At 37.0% G+C, this 15,824-nt stretch overlaps 1 protein-coding gene across 26 annotated transcripts in view; it reads right to left on the bottom strand.

The window, feature by feature from the left end:
• Positions 1–15,824, bottom strand: part of PIK3C2G (phosphatidylinositol-4-phosphate 3-kinase catalytic subunit type 2 gamma) — a 510,504-nt gene that overhangs the window by 256,167 nt on the left and 238,513 nt on the right. For 15 of the 26 annotated variants that reach the window (XR_011540000.1, XM_070619245.1, XM_070619226.1 and 12 more), the window contains 2 exons: positions 7,979–8,042; positions 69–128 (listed from right to left, as the gene is read on the bottom strand). Coding sequence is in view for 25 of the 26 variants with exons in the window: in XM_070619245.1 (XP_070475346.1) it covers positions 69–128; positions 7,979–8,042 (124 nt within the window). In the remaining variant the exon portion in view is untranslated. The remainder of the gene's footprint in view (positions 1–68; positions 129–7,978; positions 8,043–15,824) is intronic. The other 11 variants (XM_070619233.1, XM_070619234.1, XM_070619247.1 and 8 more) reach the window with 1 other exon arrangement.

Below are 15,824 nucleotides of genomic sequence, written 5' to 3'. Positions count from 1 at the left end.
TAGGAAATATTTGATGTAACATAGACCCTGAAGGAGCAGCATTCTAACACTTTAGACGTTAAGCATACCTTAAAAGTATTTTGAACATTGAAGAAGATTGGTGACAAACTTTTTGCCTCTGCATCTTTCTGGAAAACAAAACAAAACAAAAACAGCATAAAGTTCCCTCCCCTCTTTCATTTAGCCCTGATGGAAACCAAAGTAATATGTGTTTAAACAGCCATGAAACAGCTTGCCATTTTGCAGATTTTATATAAACCTTAATGAATTTCTGTTTATATTTATATCCTGAAAATTATCAAATTCAGTTAATGAGGTTGGAGACAAATTGAGAATTTAGAATTATTTTCATTCCAGGTTCAGTAGTTATTGCTACTATAAATTGTCCCTTAAAGATGAAAAATAGTCTTTGGAGTTCTATTTTAGCTTAAAATATAGAACTTCAGTCCAACAGTAACAATGAAAAAAGGCAGATAATATTACAAAACTCACAATTTTTTCTGATCCCATTAGAAATTTGGGGTCACAAGGTGACCAAGTATACTGAATTCCAAAGAGTGTTCGACCCTCCAAGGAGAGGTGGGGCACACAAAGTCTTTGATCTTCAGCAGAGCACAGGAGAAAGAGGCGGCCACTACACAAGAGGGTAAGAATAAATCAGCTAAAATTTTACCAAATTTTTAAAGCCCAGGTGTGAGCTGGCATGTCAACTTAGAAGATCTGGGAGTCCAAGATCTTGGGAGATCCTCTAGGGAGAGTTTACAATCATGCGCAAGCTCTCTTCCATGGACACCTACCAGTCATTCAGGGGGAATATTGAAGGCATTGCGGGAAACTGAAGGTCCATTCAGTGGTGAGGTATGTAGTAGATGATGGGCTGTTTCTGGGAAATAGGTCCAAAGCTCTGCCTATTTCTGTGGAGCCTTCTCTCATGAGAATCAAAAGCCTTAAGCTGCTGGTTAATGGTACTAGGAAAGTGATGGTACTAGGAGGGGGCAGAGCCCTCTGTCACCCTGGTCCCAGGCAAAAAAATCTCCTGCTTTTGAGAGAGAGGGAGAGAAAGCAAGACAGTCTGCTTCAGGGGGAGAGGTAGACATAGCTCAAGATCTTTTGCTGGTGAGGGAAAAGTAGAAGCAAACACCTTTTGCTCCTGGGGAGGGGGCAGGAGACCCTGTTTTGAGTGTAGTATCCTACATGGATACCACTCAGAGGTTGGGTACCACTGGGAGTAGGGGCAGAAAACTCTCTCCTGTACAAAACTAACTGCAGATATAACACATAGTTTGGCTGCCATGTAGGGGAGCAGGAATTCTGAGAAAGTTCCCATTTTGAGACTTAAGAACACAGTCTGCCCAAGGCTGTGTTCCGTTACAACACAGAACTCACTTTACTACAAAAATTAGTTTATTTTGAATAATAAGCAAGAGCAGGGTAGTGCTGGGGGAGAGACAAAAGTGTTGAAAGGGACTGTCTCTGTGGCATAGGCAAGCAAGGACACTGAGGAAAAAAGCTCTGGTACCACAGGCCCCACGTAAGTACAGGTAATAGTAGCTAACTACTGGAGTAATTTGAAGCCTGAAGTTCCCTGACAATAGCGATAGCAACAACAAAACACAAATAAAGCTCAAATCCTGTCTATGTTGTATCAACCCTACATACTCATAGGATAACAGAAGAGCATTGCTCATTTCCAGATATGAATACAATTTACCTCAGTCTCTACTATTGTCCTCCACATGATGTTTAGCATTCAATCAAACATTAGGATCCATACAAAAAAAAGCAAGATACAACAACCCATTGTCAGTAGATGAAACAACAAAACTAAAGAAATGACCCAGATGTTAGAACAATCTGACAAGAACTTTAAAATAGCTATGATTAACATGTTACTGGCACTAGTGGAAAATGTGGACAACATGCATGAAAAGATGGGGAATTTTAGCAGAGAGATGGAAACTTTATAAAAGAGTCAAATGGAAATGGTAGAAATATTAAAATGTATATGATATTAGAGATGAAGAATTCTTTCAATGGACTCATCAGCAGATTGAACACAGCTAAGGAAAGTATCGATGAAATTGAAGATAGGTCAAGAGAAATTCTCTTAGTTGATACACAAAGGGAAAGAACAACGGAGAGAAAGACCAGAACACAAGAGCTAAGAGCTGTCAGACAAAGTCATATGTGCAATTGGAGTTCTGGAAAGATAAGAATGAGGCAGAGAGATATTTAAAGAGATAACGGCCAACATATCAAAATTTGTGGGATGCTGCTAAAATTTAGAGGGAAATTTGTGGCTTTAAAATTGAATAGTTCTATGTCAATTAAAAGAAACTGAATTTATAGCTGAAATCCTTCCCAAAAGGAAAACTCCCAAGAGCTGATTTCATGGGTGAATTTTATCAGACATTTAAGGAAGAAATAAAACAATCTACTCAGATTCTTTCAGAATACAGAATGGGAGGGAATGCTTCTCCACTTATTTTATAAGGCCAGCATTAATTCAACACCAAAATCAAAGCACAAGATTACAAGAAAATAAAAATATAGACTGATGTCTCCCATAAATATAAATGCAAATATCCTTAAAATATATGCCAATTGATCCCAGAAATATTTGGAAAGTGTTCTAAATCCTCACAAAGTGTGGTTTATCCCAATAACGCAAAGATGCTTTTTAAAAATTTGTAAAGAATAAATGAGAAAAACCATATGCCCACCTGTATAGATACCGAAAAAGTATTTGACAAAATTCCTCACCCATCCCTGATATAAACTCTTAGCAAACTAGGAATAGAAGGAAACTTCATCAACCTACTAACGGTCAACTAACTTCATACCATACTACATAATTCCAAATAACGTCATACTCAATGGTGAAAGAATGTAACTTTCTCCTTAAGATTAATAACAAGGCAAGGATTCTGTTCTTATCATTTCTAGTAAAATTCCACTGGAGATCAAGGCAAAAGAAATCCATACTGAGATAAAGTAAGTCTGGTTGCATGATTCTAGGGTGGGAGGGATTAACTGCAGAGAAACACTTGGGCAATTTTTGGTGTAATGGAAATATTTTATATCTTGATTTCTGTGGTGGTTACATATGTATATGCATTTACAAAACTAGTCAAACTATACAGTTAACATGAGTGTATTTTATTTTATATAAATTAAACTTTGATAAAGTTAATTTAACAAATAAGACATCCTAATGAAAGTGAAAAGACAAGCCACCAACATCCGAAGCTATTTACAATACACATAACCAAAGGAAGAGCTAAATACATTAATGACTCCCAAAACTCTATTTGAAAAAGATCAATGTAGAAAAATGAACAAATATTTGAATATGGAAATTATAAAAGACGACAGTTTGATATTACATTTAAAAAGAGTAAGGAATCATGAATTTATTAGTAGTCATGGAAATGAAAATTAAAACTGAAATAAGCTGTCATTACATAAACTCACATAGGCAAAAATTTTAAAAGTTGGACAATACCACACAGGTGAAAATACGGAGCAATGGGAACTCTCATATATTGTGAAATGCGTACAACTCTATTAGAAAAGTGTTTGGTGATATCATGTAAGTCTATGACCCTATAGGTATATACCCTAGAAAACCCTTGATATCAGCTCAAATGTACTTCAACAGTGCAATAGATAAATAAGTTGATGTTCACTCATCTAACTGAGTACTATACAGCAATGAAAATAAACAAATCAAATACCCATGGAACAAGGTGGATAAACCTCAAAAAAAATATTGAGTGAAAGATACATGGCTCAAAAAGTACATACCATTTTATTCCATTTATGTAGACATTGAAAAGGAAAGTTAAACCCTATCTTGCCTTTGGATACTTTGGTGGTGTGAAATAGTAAAGAAAAGCTACGAAATGCTTTCACCAAAGGATACCTCTCATGTAGAGGAGAAAAGATATGAAATGCCACATGGGCAGATCCTATGATACTAGCAATATTTTCTTCCCAAACTTATTGTTTAATGAGTGCCTGCTCTATTTTTTATTATTTCATTTGTATATATATTATTACATGTTCTTCTTTATTATTTAATTCACTGCACAAATCCCAAATAAACTGTTCTTTTATTTTTTATATCGATCATGTTATTCCTTTGAAAAAACTCTTCAATGATTTCTATCTCACTAGGTATACAAATTATGTTGGCTGGTAATTATCTTCCTTGTTGAAGATCTACTTTCACTTTTTAAGTTTTTCTTCTTCTTCAAGTCTAGAGTGTTCTATACATAATAGATTTCACTTTTACTAGTTCCAGTATGCCCTTTGTTTCTGTTAAGGTAGGTTCCAATTTTGCAATTGTGTTTTATTTTCCTTGTGACCTGACTTTATCTCCTTGACTTCTCCTTTGTGACCTTTCAACTGGTCCTTGTTACCTATTCATTTTATTCTATTTTCTTCCTATGAATTTTTGCTCATTTCCTACCTCTTCTTGTATTCTATTGTGAATGCCAATAAGTTTTGTGACATTTTTCTTCTGGATGCTATACAGTCCCCTACTTTAGTAATAGTGTTAAAAATAGTAACACTAATAGCAACAAAATAACACTTGTACTTATCTTTCCTTGAACACTTTTTATCTCCAGTCACTATATTATATTAAGCACTGTTTCACTAATTTTTTAAAATATCTTTATATCATATTTTATTATCTTCACTCTAGTGATGAATAATATGAACTCTAGGAAGGTTGAATAAAAATTTCCATAGTGGCAGAGGGTTGGCATATATATCTATCTGACTTTGGAATCTTTGCTCCTAAATTCTATCCTAACTGCCACTCTAAGTTATGTTTGAAATTGAACTTCCGGAAATCCAACAGTAGATCTGCTTGTTACTAAGAGAGCTTCAGTTCTAAAAAAGCTAAATGTATAAGATCCCCATAAGCTCCCTTTCTTTCTACTTATATATGGAATTTTTAGCCTCATCTAAAGGCTGAATACATTTGGATTTTGGTCTTGTGGAGGGGAAAGTGTGAGATAAGTATTATTCTGCCTTCCTCATTGAGTGGCTTAAACCTGAATAATAGAAATGCCACACTCTTCTGATTATCTAGTTGGTATAGTCTGAGTCATGGGCTAGATGGTAAATGGTTTGGAGATTTTTAGTTATTTTCAGACCAGGTGGATGTTTCATGAAGTCAAACCACGTTTTGAAGCATGAATAGATTTTTCTCAATCCAGATCCATCTAGTTTATAATTAGTTCACCCGTCACTAGATTCTAGTGTAAGTTTGTCATCAGTAGCAGGGATAGCTAACTTTCTCTAAAGGTCCTAATCAGCATTTTAATAAAAATTTTGGAGACAGTGCATTAGAGCTGCTAGGAAGAAGCAACTTTGAATCAGAATTTGAGTCTTTCACCTATATTGACATCTGGTTTTACACTGAATTGCTCTCTCTATATAGCACTCTGTGTACATTATTTATGTGAATATGCTGTCTCTCCGAGGTGATCAGCAACTTCAGAGCATGGTTCTGACTTCTGTGTCTCCTGATTCCAGTGACTAAATAGTTCAGTAACTTGCATTAACTAATACCTTAGGGGAAAATTCTTTCTCTTTCTTCTATTCTTAATTTCTCTGAAATGTTAGCAATGAATATAGAATATAGAATGAATACAGAAAGTATTCCTTACCTTTCAGGGTATTAGTGGAATAGAACAGATGGAAAAAATGCCTAAGGAAATTACTTACAAAACTAGCTTTTTAACAAACATAATTGTTAGGATGCCCAAAATAAAAAAGTTAAGTCTAAAATATGTTAAATAACAATTGCTGAGGAAAGAAAATATTTGAAGATTAAATTATCCATATTATTCAATAATATTCATGTCATATTTATTCAGCCTGCTTCTTTGTTATTTTTTCAAATGATGTAATAATCCAAGTTCGGGAAATATAAAAAATCATTATTTTTCAAATTGATACTGTTCTCAAATAAAGCAGAGGGTCTACACTTGATGTAACGCTGTTTAATGTACTCGCCAAACAGAAAGCGCAAAATTGCAAATTGATAATATCATAGTCTGTCCTCACTTCTCAGATATTGACTATTGATGCTTCATGCTTCATTTAAAAAGCTCATTGTTTTGGATGGAGTTCATGTGGAAAATCACAGACAGTGTGGCCTATTGATAAAATAATTCAAATGTGGGTGGTGATAACTATTTTCCAGTGCTAATGTAAGGACAGTATTTCTTTGATGTTTTGCCAACTTTTAAGTCATATTGAAAAAATTTACAATAGTCAATGGTTCTTTCAAAATAAATATATTAGAGGCTTCGTATATGAATAATATGACCAAACTTCTGTATTTGGAAATTAAGAACCATTATAGATTCTCAACAATTCGCATGTGTGTGTGTATAAAAAGACATCTGTAATACATGAGCAGTACTGAGACATTTAGATAATTAAAATTCATCTATAAGTAAGTTATAACCTCAAATTATAATCTACATATAGTCAAGAGACATAAATGATCTAGAAATGACTCTTAATGTGCCCAGAGCACCTGGTAAATTTCAAATTCTACATTAGAAAGAACAACTATCACAAAGGTAAAGAATCAAGCTGAAAGAACTACTAATTATGACACTTTCATGAGACTTCAAACAAAGCAATTGTGAATTCCTTTCACATTCCACATATTAAACTTCCAGGTTCAAGCCAGGCTCAAGAAAGAAAAATGGAATTAGAGTGAGAAAGGATTACACTTTGGGAAGAAATATGAGTCATGTATTTGTCATCACCATGTCTTGAGATATTTATGTGGAATTCATGTATGAGTTTGGTATCTACATCAAGAAATATAATTTATTATTGTCAGAACCCTTTACTGAACATTAATATTAGGAATAGTCACTTAAGATCTGTGTTCTTTTATATATATCAGGAGTCAATTGTGTAATGGAAAAAGAAGTCCTCATTCATTTTACAAATATTCTCTACTTATACAATTTCCTGTAATCATATGATGTATTACCTGTGAAAGACTATCCCTTGCCTGGAAGAACAAGCTGTGAGAAATGATCTGCTTAATGGTTACCACACTTGGGTGCCCAATAGGTGACTAAATCTCAGTAGTCTTAGACTGAATCCATCATTTTCCCCTGCCAAGCTAGCTTCTCCTATCTTCACTGTTTTATTTAACTGATGTCTCCACGCAGTCAGTCAGCAGCTAGGAGTCTGGAGATATTTTAGACATCCTCCTCCTTTGTTGCTCACAGTCTTTCACCAAATCATGTAAATTGCACATTTTCACCTGTTATGAATCTGTCCCCTCCTAAGAATCCCTAATAATAGAACTTTTGTCCATGTCCTCCTCATCTCTTTGGGCTGATGAAATGCTCCTCTCATCATCCGTCTGTCATTCTACTGCCCTGCATAATGGCTCCATGTCATCATCTGGTAAATTAGAAAATCATTAAATTGTCCATAAAATGTCCTTAAGATCCCACATAACGTGGCCCCTGTTTGCCCCTTTCATTTGGTCTCTTTCCAGGCTTCCACCTTGAACCTGAATTGTAGCCAGTCCAAATTTGATACGGGTTCCTAATCACATCATGCTGTTTCCTAGCTGCTTCTGATCACGTTTTACTTCACTGAAAGTTATCCCTACTCCCCACCTTCTTTCACCACGCCCCTTCTTTGTCTGGCATACTCATTTTTGAACATTCAGATGAAATAAGTAGAATTGGTAACTCTTTTTTCTGTGTCCTGTGTACACACAGGTCTTTCATGGTACCTATGACACTTTACTGCACACACCTATTTATTTGTCTGTTTTGCTGTGATAGAATGAAAGCCCCTCAAATGTAGACCCTCTGTATTATTCACCTTTATATCTTCAGAAACTTGCAAAGTTTTAGAAAGTAGATGCTTAATAACTGCTTAGCAAATTGATAGATGAAGTAACAAAAGTTAATACCTGGGTTTTCAATAGATACTTCAAATGGGAGTCATACTTTTTGATTACCGTTGAGAGGCACTGTCTGGAAAGAAAAAAAAAAAACTCTGTTTAAAATTAGGTGGGAAAAAGAAAATGTGTTATCTTTAGCAGATTTCTCACAACTTCTGCTTTGTCCATGGCTCTATAGCAGGCATGGTTTAAAAAGGATTACTGTTGACATATGTTTAAAAGCCATTTCAGATGGGTGCCTTATAAAGTTCATATAACTTGATGACAACAAATATATTTGAAAACTTTAGAACTCCAAATAAATCCATGATAAATTAACCAAACCTCTCAAACTGTTCATTATATCAAACTATTCTCTGTCTTTTTTTTTTTTTTCTTTTTGAGGAAGATTATCCCTGAGCTAACATCTGCCGCCAATCCTCCTCTTTTTGCTGAGGAAGACTGACCCTGAGCTGACATCCGTGTCCATCTTCCTTTACGTTATATGTAGGACTCCTGCCACAGCATGGCTTGACAAGCGGCGCATAGGTTTGCACCCAGGATCTGAACCAGTGCACACCGGGCTGCTGAAGCAGAACATGTGAACTTAACTGCTGCGCCACCAGGCCAGCCCCATATCAAACTATTCTTAATTCAAAATGTAAGTTGTAGAGGGATTCATAAGCAGATAATAACAAATACTAACACCAAGAAATGTTAAATATGCAAAATCTTGTAAAGAATTGCTTTCAGAATTAACGACATATATTTGTTATAGATGGGGTTTACATCTTTGACACCAAACCTCTACGTTTTTCTTTCCTAAGTTTCTCTTACTGATCCAGCTTTATCTGTGCTTGGGCAGAATAGATATGAGTTGAGCAAGAGTCTTCTGGCTTCACTGTTTCAAAATTATTTTCCTAAACATTATGCACTTTCCCTTCCTGTTTGTCCTGAAAACTCCTGAATTGAATTGAATAATGAATCATACAACACAAAAACACAGTGTTACAAACATGCCAACATATTTCACAGTAGCTGCTTTCTCCTCCTTTATTAGGTCATCACTTTAGTTGGATTCCATGTAACAGTTCAAAGACAAAATGCATGGAATACGTAAAAGTCAATGGGAGTGTAGGAAAAGCATAGCAAAAGATTTTAGAGTGGGAGAGTTTTTATGTAAAACCTGATTCTAAAACTAAAAAGGCTCCCAAGAATGAACCTGCTGCAGTACCTTGCTATTAGGTATTGTATCTATTTATAGAAAAATTCCTAGAAATGATGAAGGGATGTGATTTGCCCAACTTCTAAGAGATAGCTGAGTTAGGGAAGAGGGAGAGTGAAGTCAAAGCTCCTGCCATCTAGTGCTTGATCTTTTAATGATACCATAAAGTGGTCTGGGGAGGGCTGGCAGAGTAGCATTGTATTTCAAAAAGCAAAGTCCTGAGGGTCATGAAGATGGCAAAGTAGGAGATCTCAGCTTTTGTCCCCGACAAAGATCAACAACTATCCACAAACAAAAATAGCACTGAGAGAGCTCAGGTATCCACCTAAGAAATTTCAGCAATACCTTGAAACAAAAAACCTGAGAATAACTGCACAAAAAGGGAAGGGAGAACGGCTTCATTTTGCCTACGTTATTCCCTCCCCTTGGCAGGCATTGCTCAGTACTAAGAGGGAAATTTACAGGTAGAAAGAGTTCTCCTTACTAGGAAAGGGAGAGTGGGGTGAGTGACCAGCTCCCCCAGCATTTTGGGACACCATGCAAAGGACCTGCATTGGTTTCACCCCACCCAGAGTCCAGCAAGGCTGAGATGTGTACAAAGACAGCTAGGAACAAGGAAGAGGGACATGGGCTACCAATATCAGCCACACAGTGGGAGTTACCATGGTTCCCAGTGACCTGCTCTGCAGAGGACCCCAGCAGCTTTCACTACTGAAGAAACCAACAATCAACACAGCCGTTGCAGACTCCCTGCAGGTCTCATCGGGTTTTTTCTCCACGGGTATTCATGTTTGCAAATGGCAGCTGCTTGAATCTCTCTTCACTTCCTCCTCCCACCCCCAACCCCTGCCAGAGCCTGAGATCCACACCTGCAGCCAATCTAGGCCTCTGTGACTGCGCTAGTGCAAGATGCAAGCCTAGCCCTCATGGCAGGCTTCCACCGCTAGCCTCTCCAAAGTGTGTCTGCATGCTATTAGCCTGACATCCATCAGCAGCCTCCACTGCCATGTACATATCTATGGGGAGATCTGGCAGCTACGGAAGTGCACGCTGACAGCTAAGGCCTCTACAGCTGTGTGTGGGCCCAGATTCAGCCCTATCTCCTGTCACTAGCCTGCACCACAGGGCTCACCTGCAACTAACCCACAGGCTTTGCACCTTCACGCCCTGGGCCTGATTCCTATCACTTGCCTCCATTGCCGCGCACATGCCCATGGGGAGAAACTACAACCACAGGAGTGCACGCCAACAGCCAGATCTCCCACAGCTGCTTATGGGCTCAGCTCCAGCCCTGTTTCCTGTCACTGGTCTGCCCTGTTGGGCTTGCTTGTAAATAGCTCCTCGAGCTGTGCACCTGCTCCTCTCTGGCCTGACTCCCATAACAGCCTCCACTGCTGTGCGCATGACCAAGGCAAGATCCTGCAACCACAGGTGTACATGCTGACAACCAGGACCCCCACAGCTGCCAGGGTACCTGTAGTTAGTCCTAGTCCTTGCTGATGGCCCTCTACCCCCACTATGTGTGTGTCTGCAGCCAGCCCCTGCCACTACACAGGCATCTGCAGCTGGCCTCCACAGCTACGTGTGCATACCACTATCTCTGCCAACAACTACTGCCTGCCCTGGTCCCTAGCTGCTGGATCTAGAGACATTGAAGGATGAAAACTGCAGCACTTGCTAAGGACCCATCACAGTTATTTATGCTGTGGACTCCAGCAGCCTGAGCAGAGACATCATGCCCCCAGACCTGGAGGTATCATAAGACCCTCCACTTGGTGACCTGCACTGCCAGACCTAGGGTTGTTGCATGCTCCAGCTAGCCCATACCTACAGCTTCTTTCCACACTGAGGTTAGCCTATAGAATCTGGAAGAGGTAGCTATTTCTGCCTATGCACAGACACACAAGGCTACAGGGATCATGAGGAATCAGGGAAATATGACACCACCAATGGAACATGGTAAACTTCTAGCAACTGACCCCAAAGTAATGAAAATACACGAATTGCTTGACAAAAAATTCAAAATAATTTTTCTAAAGATGCTCAAAGAACTACAAGAGAACACAGAAAAACAATTTAATGAAATCAGGAAAACAATTCAAGAACAAAATGAGAAGCTCAACAAAGAGAAAACAAAAAAGAACAAAACAAATTTTGGAGCTAAAGAACGCAACGGCTGAACTAAAAAATTTCATAGAGAGCTTCAACAGAAGACTGAACCAAACTAAAGCAAGAATCACTAAACTCAAAAACAGGTTATTTAAAATTACCCAATCAGAGGAGCAAAAAGAAAAAAGAATGAAAAGGAATGAAGAAAGCCTATGGGACTTATGGGACATCATTAAGAGAAACAATTTATGCATTGTTGGAGTCCCAGGAGAAGAGAGTAAGAAAGGAGCAGAAAGCTTATTTAAAGAAATAATGGCTCAGAACCTCCCAAATGTGGAGAGTAATTTGGACATCCAAGTTCATGAAGTAATAAATCACTGCATAATTTCAATTCAAAATTATGTTCTCCAAGACATATTATAATAAAACTGTCTAAAATCAAAGACAAAGAGAGAATTTTAAAAGCAGCAAGAGAGAAAAAATATTCTCATAAAAGTGAACCACCATAAGTCTATCAGCAGACTTCTTAGCAGAAACCCTACAGACTAGGAAAGAGAAGGATAATATATTTAAGGTGCTGAAAGAAAAAAACCTGCCTACCAAGAGTACTTTACTCAGCAAATACTTCAGAAATGAAGGAGAGATAAAAACTTTCTCAAATAAACAAAAACTGAGAGAATTCTTCACCACTAGACCTGCCTTAAAAGACATGCTGAAAGGAGTTGTTCAAGCTGAAATGAAAAGATGCTAATTAGTAAGAAGAAAACATGAAAATATGCAACACACTGGTAAAGGTAAGTAAATAGTCATATTCAGAATACTCTAATACTGTAATATGGTGGTGTGTTAACCACTTAACTTTAGTATAAAGATTAAAGGAAAAAAGTATTAAAAATAACTGTAGCTGCAATAATTTGCTAATGGTCACACAACGTAAAGAGGAGTAGGGTCTGGCCTGGTGGCATAGGGGTTAAGTTTGTGGGCTCTGCTTTGGTGGCCTGAAGTTTGCAGGTTCGGATCCCAGGCATGCACCTAGCACAATTCATCAAGGCATGCTGTGGTTGCATTCCACATAAAGTACAGGAAGATTGGCACAGATGTTAGCTCAGTGACAGTCTTCCTCAAGCAAAAAAGAGGAGGCAGATTGACAACAGATCTTAGGGCAGGGCCAATATTCCTCACAAAAAAAGGATATGTAAATTCTGACATCAAAACTGAATATGTGGGGGGGAAAGAGTAAAAGAGTAGAGTTTTTCTATGCAAATAAGATTATCAGCATAAAATATACTGTTATATCTATGAGATGTTTTAAGTAAGCCCCAGAGTAACCAAAAAACAAAAACCTTTAGTAGATACTCAAAAGATAAAGAGAAGGGAATCGAAGTATACCACTATGGAAAATCATTAATTCACAAAGGAAGACAGTGAGAGAGGAAAAAAAGCAATAAAGTAACTATAAAACAGCCATAAAACAATTAACAGGATAGCAAAAGTAAGCCCTTAGCTATCAATAATTACATTAAATGTAAACAGATTAAATTTTCCAGTCAAAAGGCAAAGAGTGGCTGAATGGATGAAAAACCAAGACCCAACTATATACTGCCTACAAGAGACTCACTTCAGCTTCAAGAACACACATAGGTTCAAAGTGAAGGGATGGAAAAAGATAATCCATGAATATGGAAACCAAAAGAGAGCAGAGGTAGCAAGACTTACATTTCACAAAATATTCTTTAGGTCAAAAGCTGTTACAAGAGACAAAGAAGAATTGAAAGAGACTACTATAAGCCAAAAAACTGGACGAGCTAGAAGAAATGGATAAATTCCTAGAAACATACAACCTAACAAGATTTAATCGGGAAGAAATAGAAAATCTGAATAGACCATAACAAATAAGGGAATTGGATCAGTAATCAAAAACCTCCCAACAAAAAAAAAGTCCAGGAACAGATGGCTTCATGGGTGAATTCTACCAAACATTTAAAGAATTAATGCCAATTTTTCTCACACACTTCCAAAAATTTGAAGAAGAGAGAACATTCCTAAACTCATTATATGAGGCCAGAATTACCCTGATACCAAAGCCAGATGATACTACAAGAAAAGAACACTACAGGCCAGTATCTGTGATGATTATAGCTGCAAAAATTCTCAACAAAATACTTGAAAACCAAATTCAACAGCACAATAAAAGGATCATACACCATGACTAAGAGGACTTTATCCCTGGAATATAAGGATAGTTCAACATACGTGAATCAATAAATATGATACACTACATTAATGCAATGAAAGACAAAAATCATATGATCTCAATAAGTGCAGAAAAAGCATCTGAAAAAAATTAAACTTTCTTTCACTGTAAAACCTCTCAACAAATTGGATACAGAAGGAACATACCTCAATATAATAAAGGCCATATACAACCCTTACGTGCATCATACTCAATGGTAAGAGGTTGAAAGCTCTTACTCTAAGATCAGGAACAAGACAATGGTGCCGACACCCACCACTCCTATTCAACACAGTACTAGAAGTCCTAGCAATGATAATTAGCCAAGAAATGAAATGAAAGGTACCCAGATTGGAAAGGAAGAAGTAAAATTGGTATGATCTTGTATATAGGAAATCCTAAAGACTCTACCAAAATACTATTAAAACTAATAAACAAATTCAGCAAAATTTCAGGATACAAGATCAATATACAAAAATCAATTGCATTTCTATACATTAACAATGAATGATATGAAAATTAAAGAAAAATTCTAACGTCATTTTTCACAGAAGTAAAAAAGCCAATCCTAAAATTAAAATGGCACCACAAAAGACCCAGAATAGCAAAGTAATCTTGAGAAAGAACAAAACTGGAGGGATCACATTTCCTGATTTCAAACTATATTATCAAGCTTCAGTAATCAAAACATTATGATACTGGTATAAAAACAGACACAGACCAATGGCACAAAATTGAGAGCCCAGAAATAAATCTACACATATATAGTCAAATAATATTTGACAAAGGAGCCAAGAATACTCATTGGGGAAAGGTAGTCTCTTCAATAAATAGTGTTGGCTTAATTATATTTTCTCATGCAGAAGAATGAAATTGGGCCCCCACCTTAAACCAGTCACAAAAATTAACTCAAAATGGATTAAGGACTTACACACAAGACCTGAAACTGTAAAAATCTTAGAGGAAAACATAGGAAAAAAGCCTTTTGTCATTGTTTTTTGTGGTGATTTTTGGGATATGACACCCATAGCACAAGCAACAGAAGACAAAATCAACAACTGGGACTACATCAAATGGCACATCAAAGGAAACATTGAACAAAATGAAAAGGCAACCTATTAATGGGAGAAAATATTTGCAAATCATATATCTGATGAGGGGCTAATATCTAAAATATATAAGGAACTCATACAACTCAATAACGCAAAAACAATCTGGTTAAAAAATGGGCTGAGGACTTGAACAGATATTTCTCCTAAGAATACATACAAACGGCCAACAAGTACATGAAAGAAGTACATGAACAACATCACTAATCATCAGAGAGATGCAAATCAAAACTGCAATGAGATATCACCTCACACCTGTTAGAATGACTGTTATCAAAAAGACAGGAGACAACAGATGCTGCCTAAGATAAGGAGAAAGGGAACTCTGGTGCAGCGTTGGTGGGGATGTAAATTGGTGCAGCCTCTATGGAAAATAGTATAGAGGTTCCTCAAAAAATTAACACTAGAACTACCATATGATTCAGCAATCCCACTTCTAGCATGTATTCAAAGGAAATGAAATCATTATCTCAAAGAGAGATCTGCACTGCCAGTTCATTGCAGCATTCTTCACAATAGCCAAGATGTGGAAACAACCTAAGTATTCACCAGTGGACGAATGGATAAAGAAAATGTGGTATATATATACAAAGGAATGCTATTCAGCTATAAAAAAGAAGGAAATCCTCTTATTTGCAACAACACTGATGGACCTTGAGGGCATTATGCTAAATAAGTGAAATAAGTCAGACAGAGAAAGACAAATACCATATCATCTCACTTGTAAGTGGAATCTAAAAACATAGAACTCATAGAAGCAGACAACAGATTGGTGGTTGCCAGGGGCTGAGGAGTAGGGGGAAATGGGGTGATGTTGGTCAAAGGATACAAACTTTCAGTGATAAGAGAAATAAGCTCCAGGGATCTAAGGTACAGCATGTTGACTGTAGTTAACATGACTGGATTGTATACTTGAAAGTTCTATGAGAGGAGAGCTTTAATGTTCTCACCATAGCAACAACAAAATGGTAATTATGTGACTGAAGGATGTGTTAACTAACCTTTTTGTGGTTAACATTTTGCAATATGTATATATATCAAATCATCACATTGTACGCCTTAAACTTACACAATGTTATATATCAATTATGTCTCAATAAACCTGGGGGAAAAGAGGAAACAAAACAAAATCTACAATGGTCTTTATGAAGCTGAAAACGTACCTGTGCTAGACAACATTTGAGAAAGATAAGGGTGGGG

The sequence above is a fragment of the Equus przewalskii genome, chromosome 5, assembly GCF_037783145.1.
Source record: "Equus przewalskii isolate Varuska chromosome 5, EquPr2, whole genome shotgun sequence".
In the NCBI taxonomy this organism is placed as follows: Eukaryota; Metazoa; Chordata; class Mammalia; order Perissodactyla; family Equidae; genus Equus; species Equus przewalskii.
The sequence above is the reverse complement of the archived record's forward strand: the minus strand, read 5'-3'. Positions and strand labels throughout refer to the sequence as shown.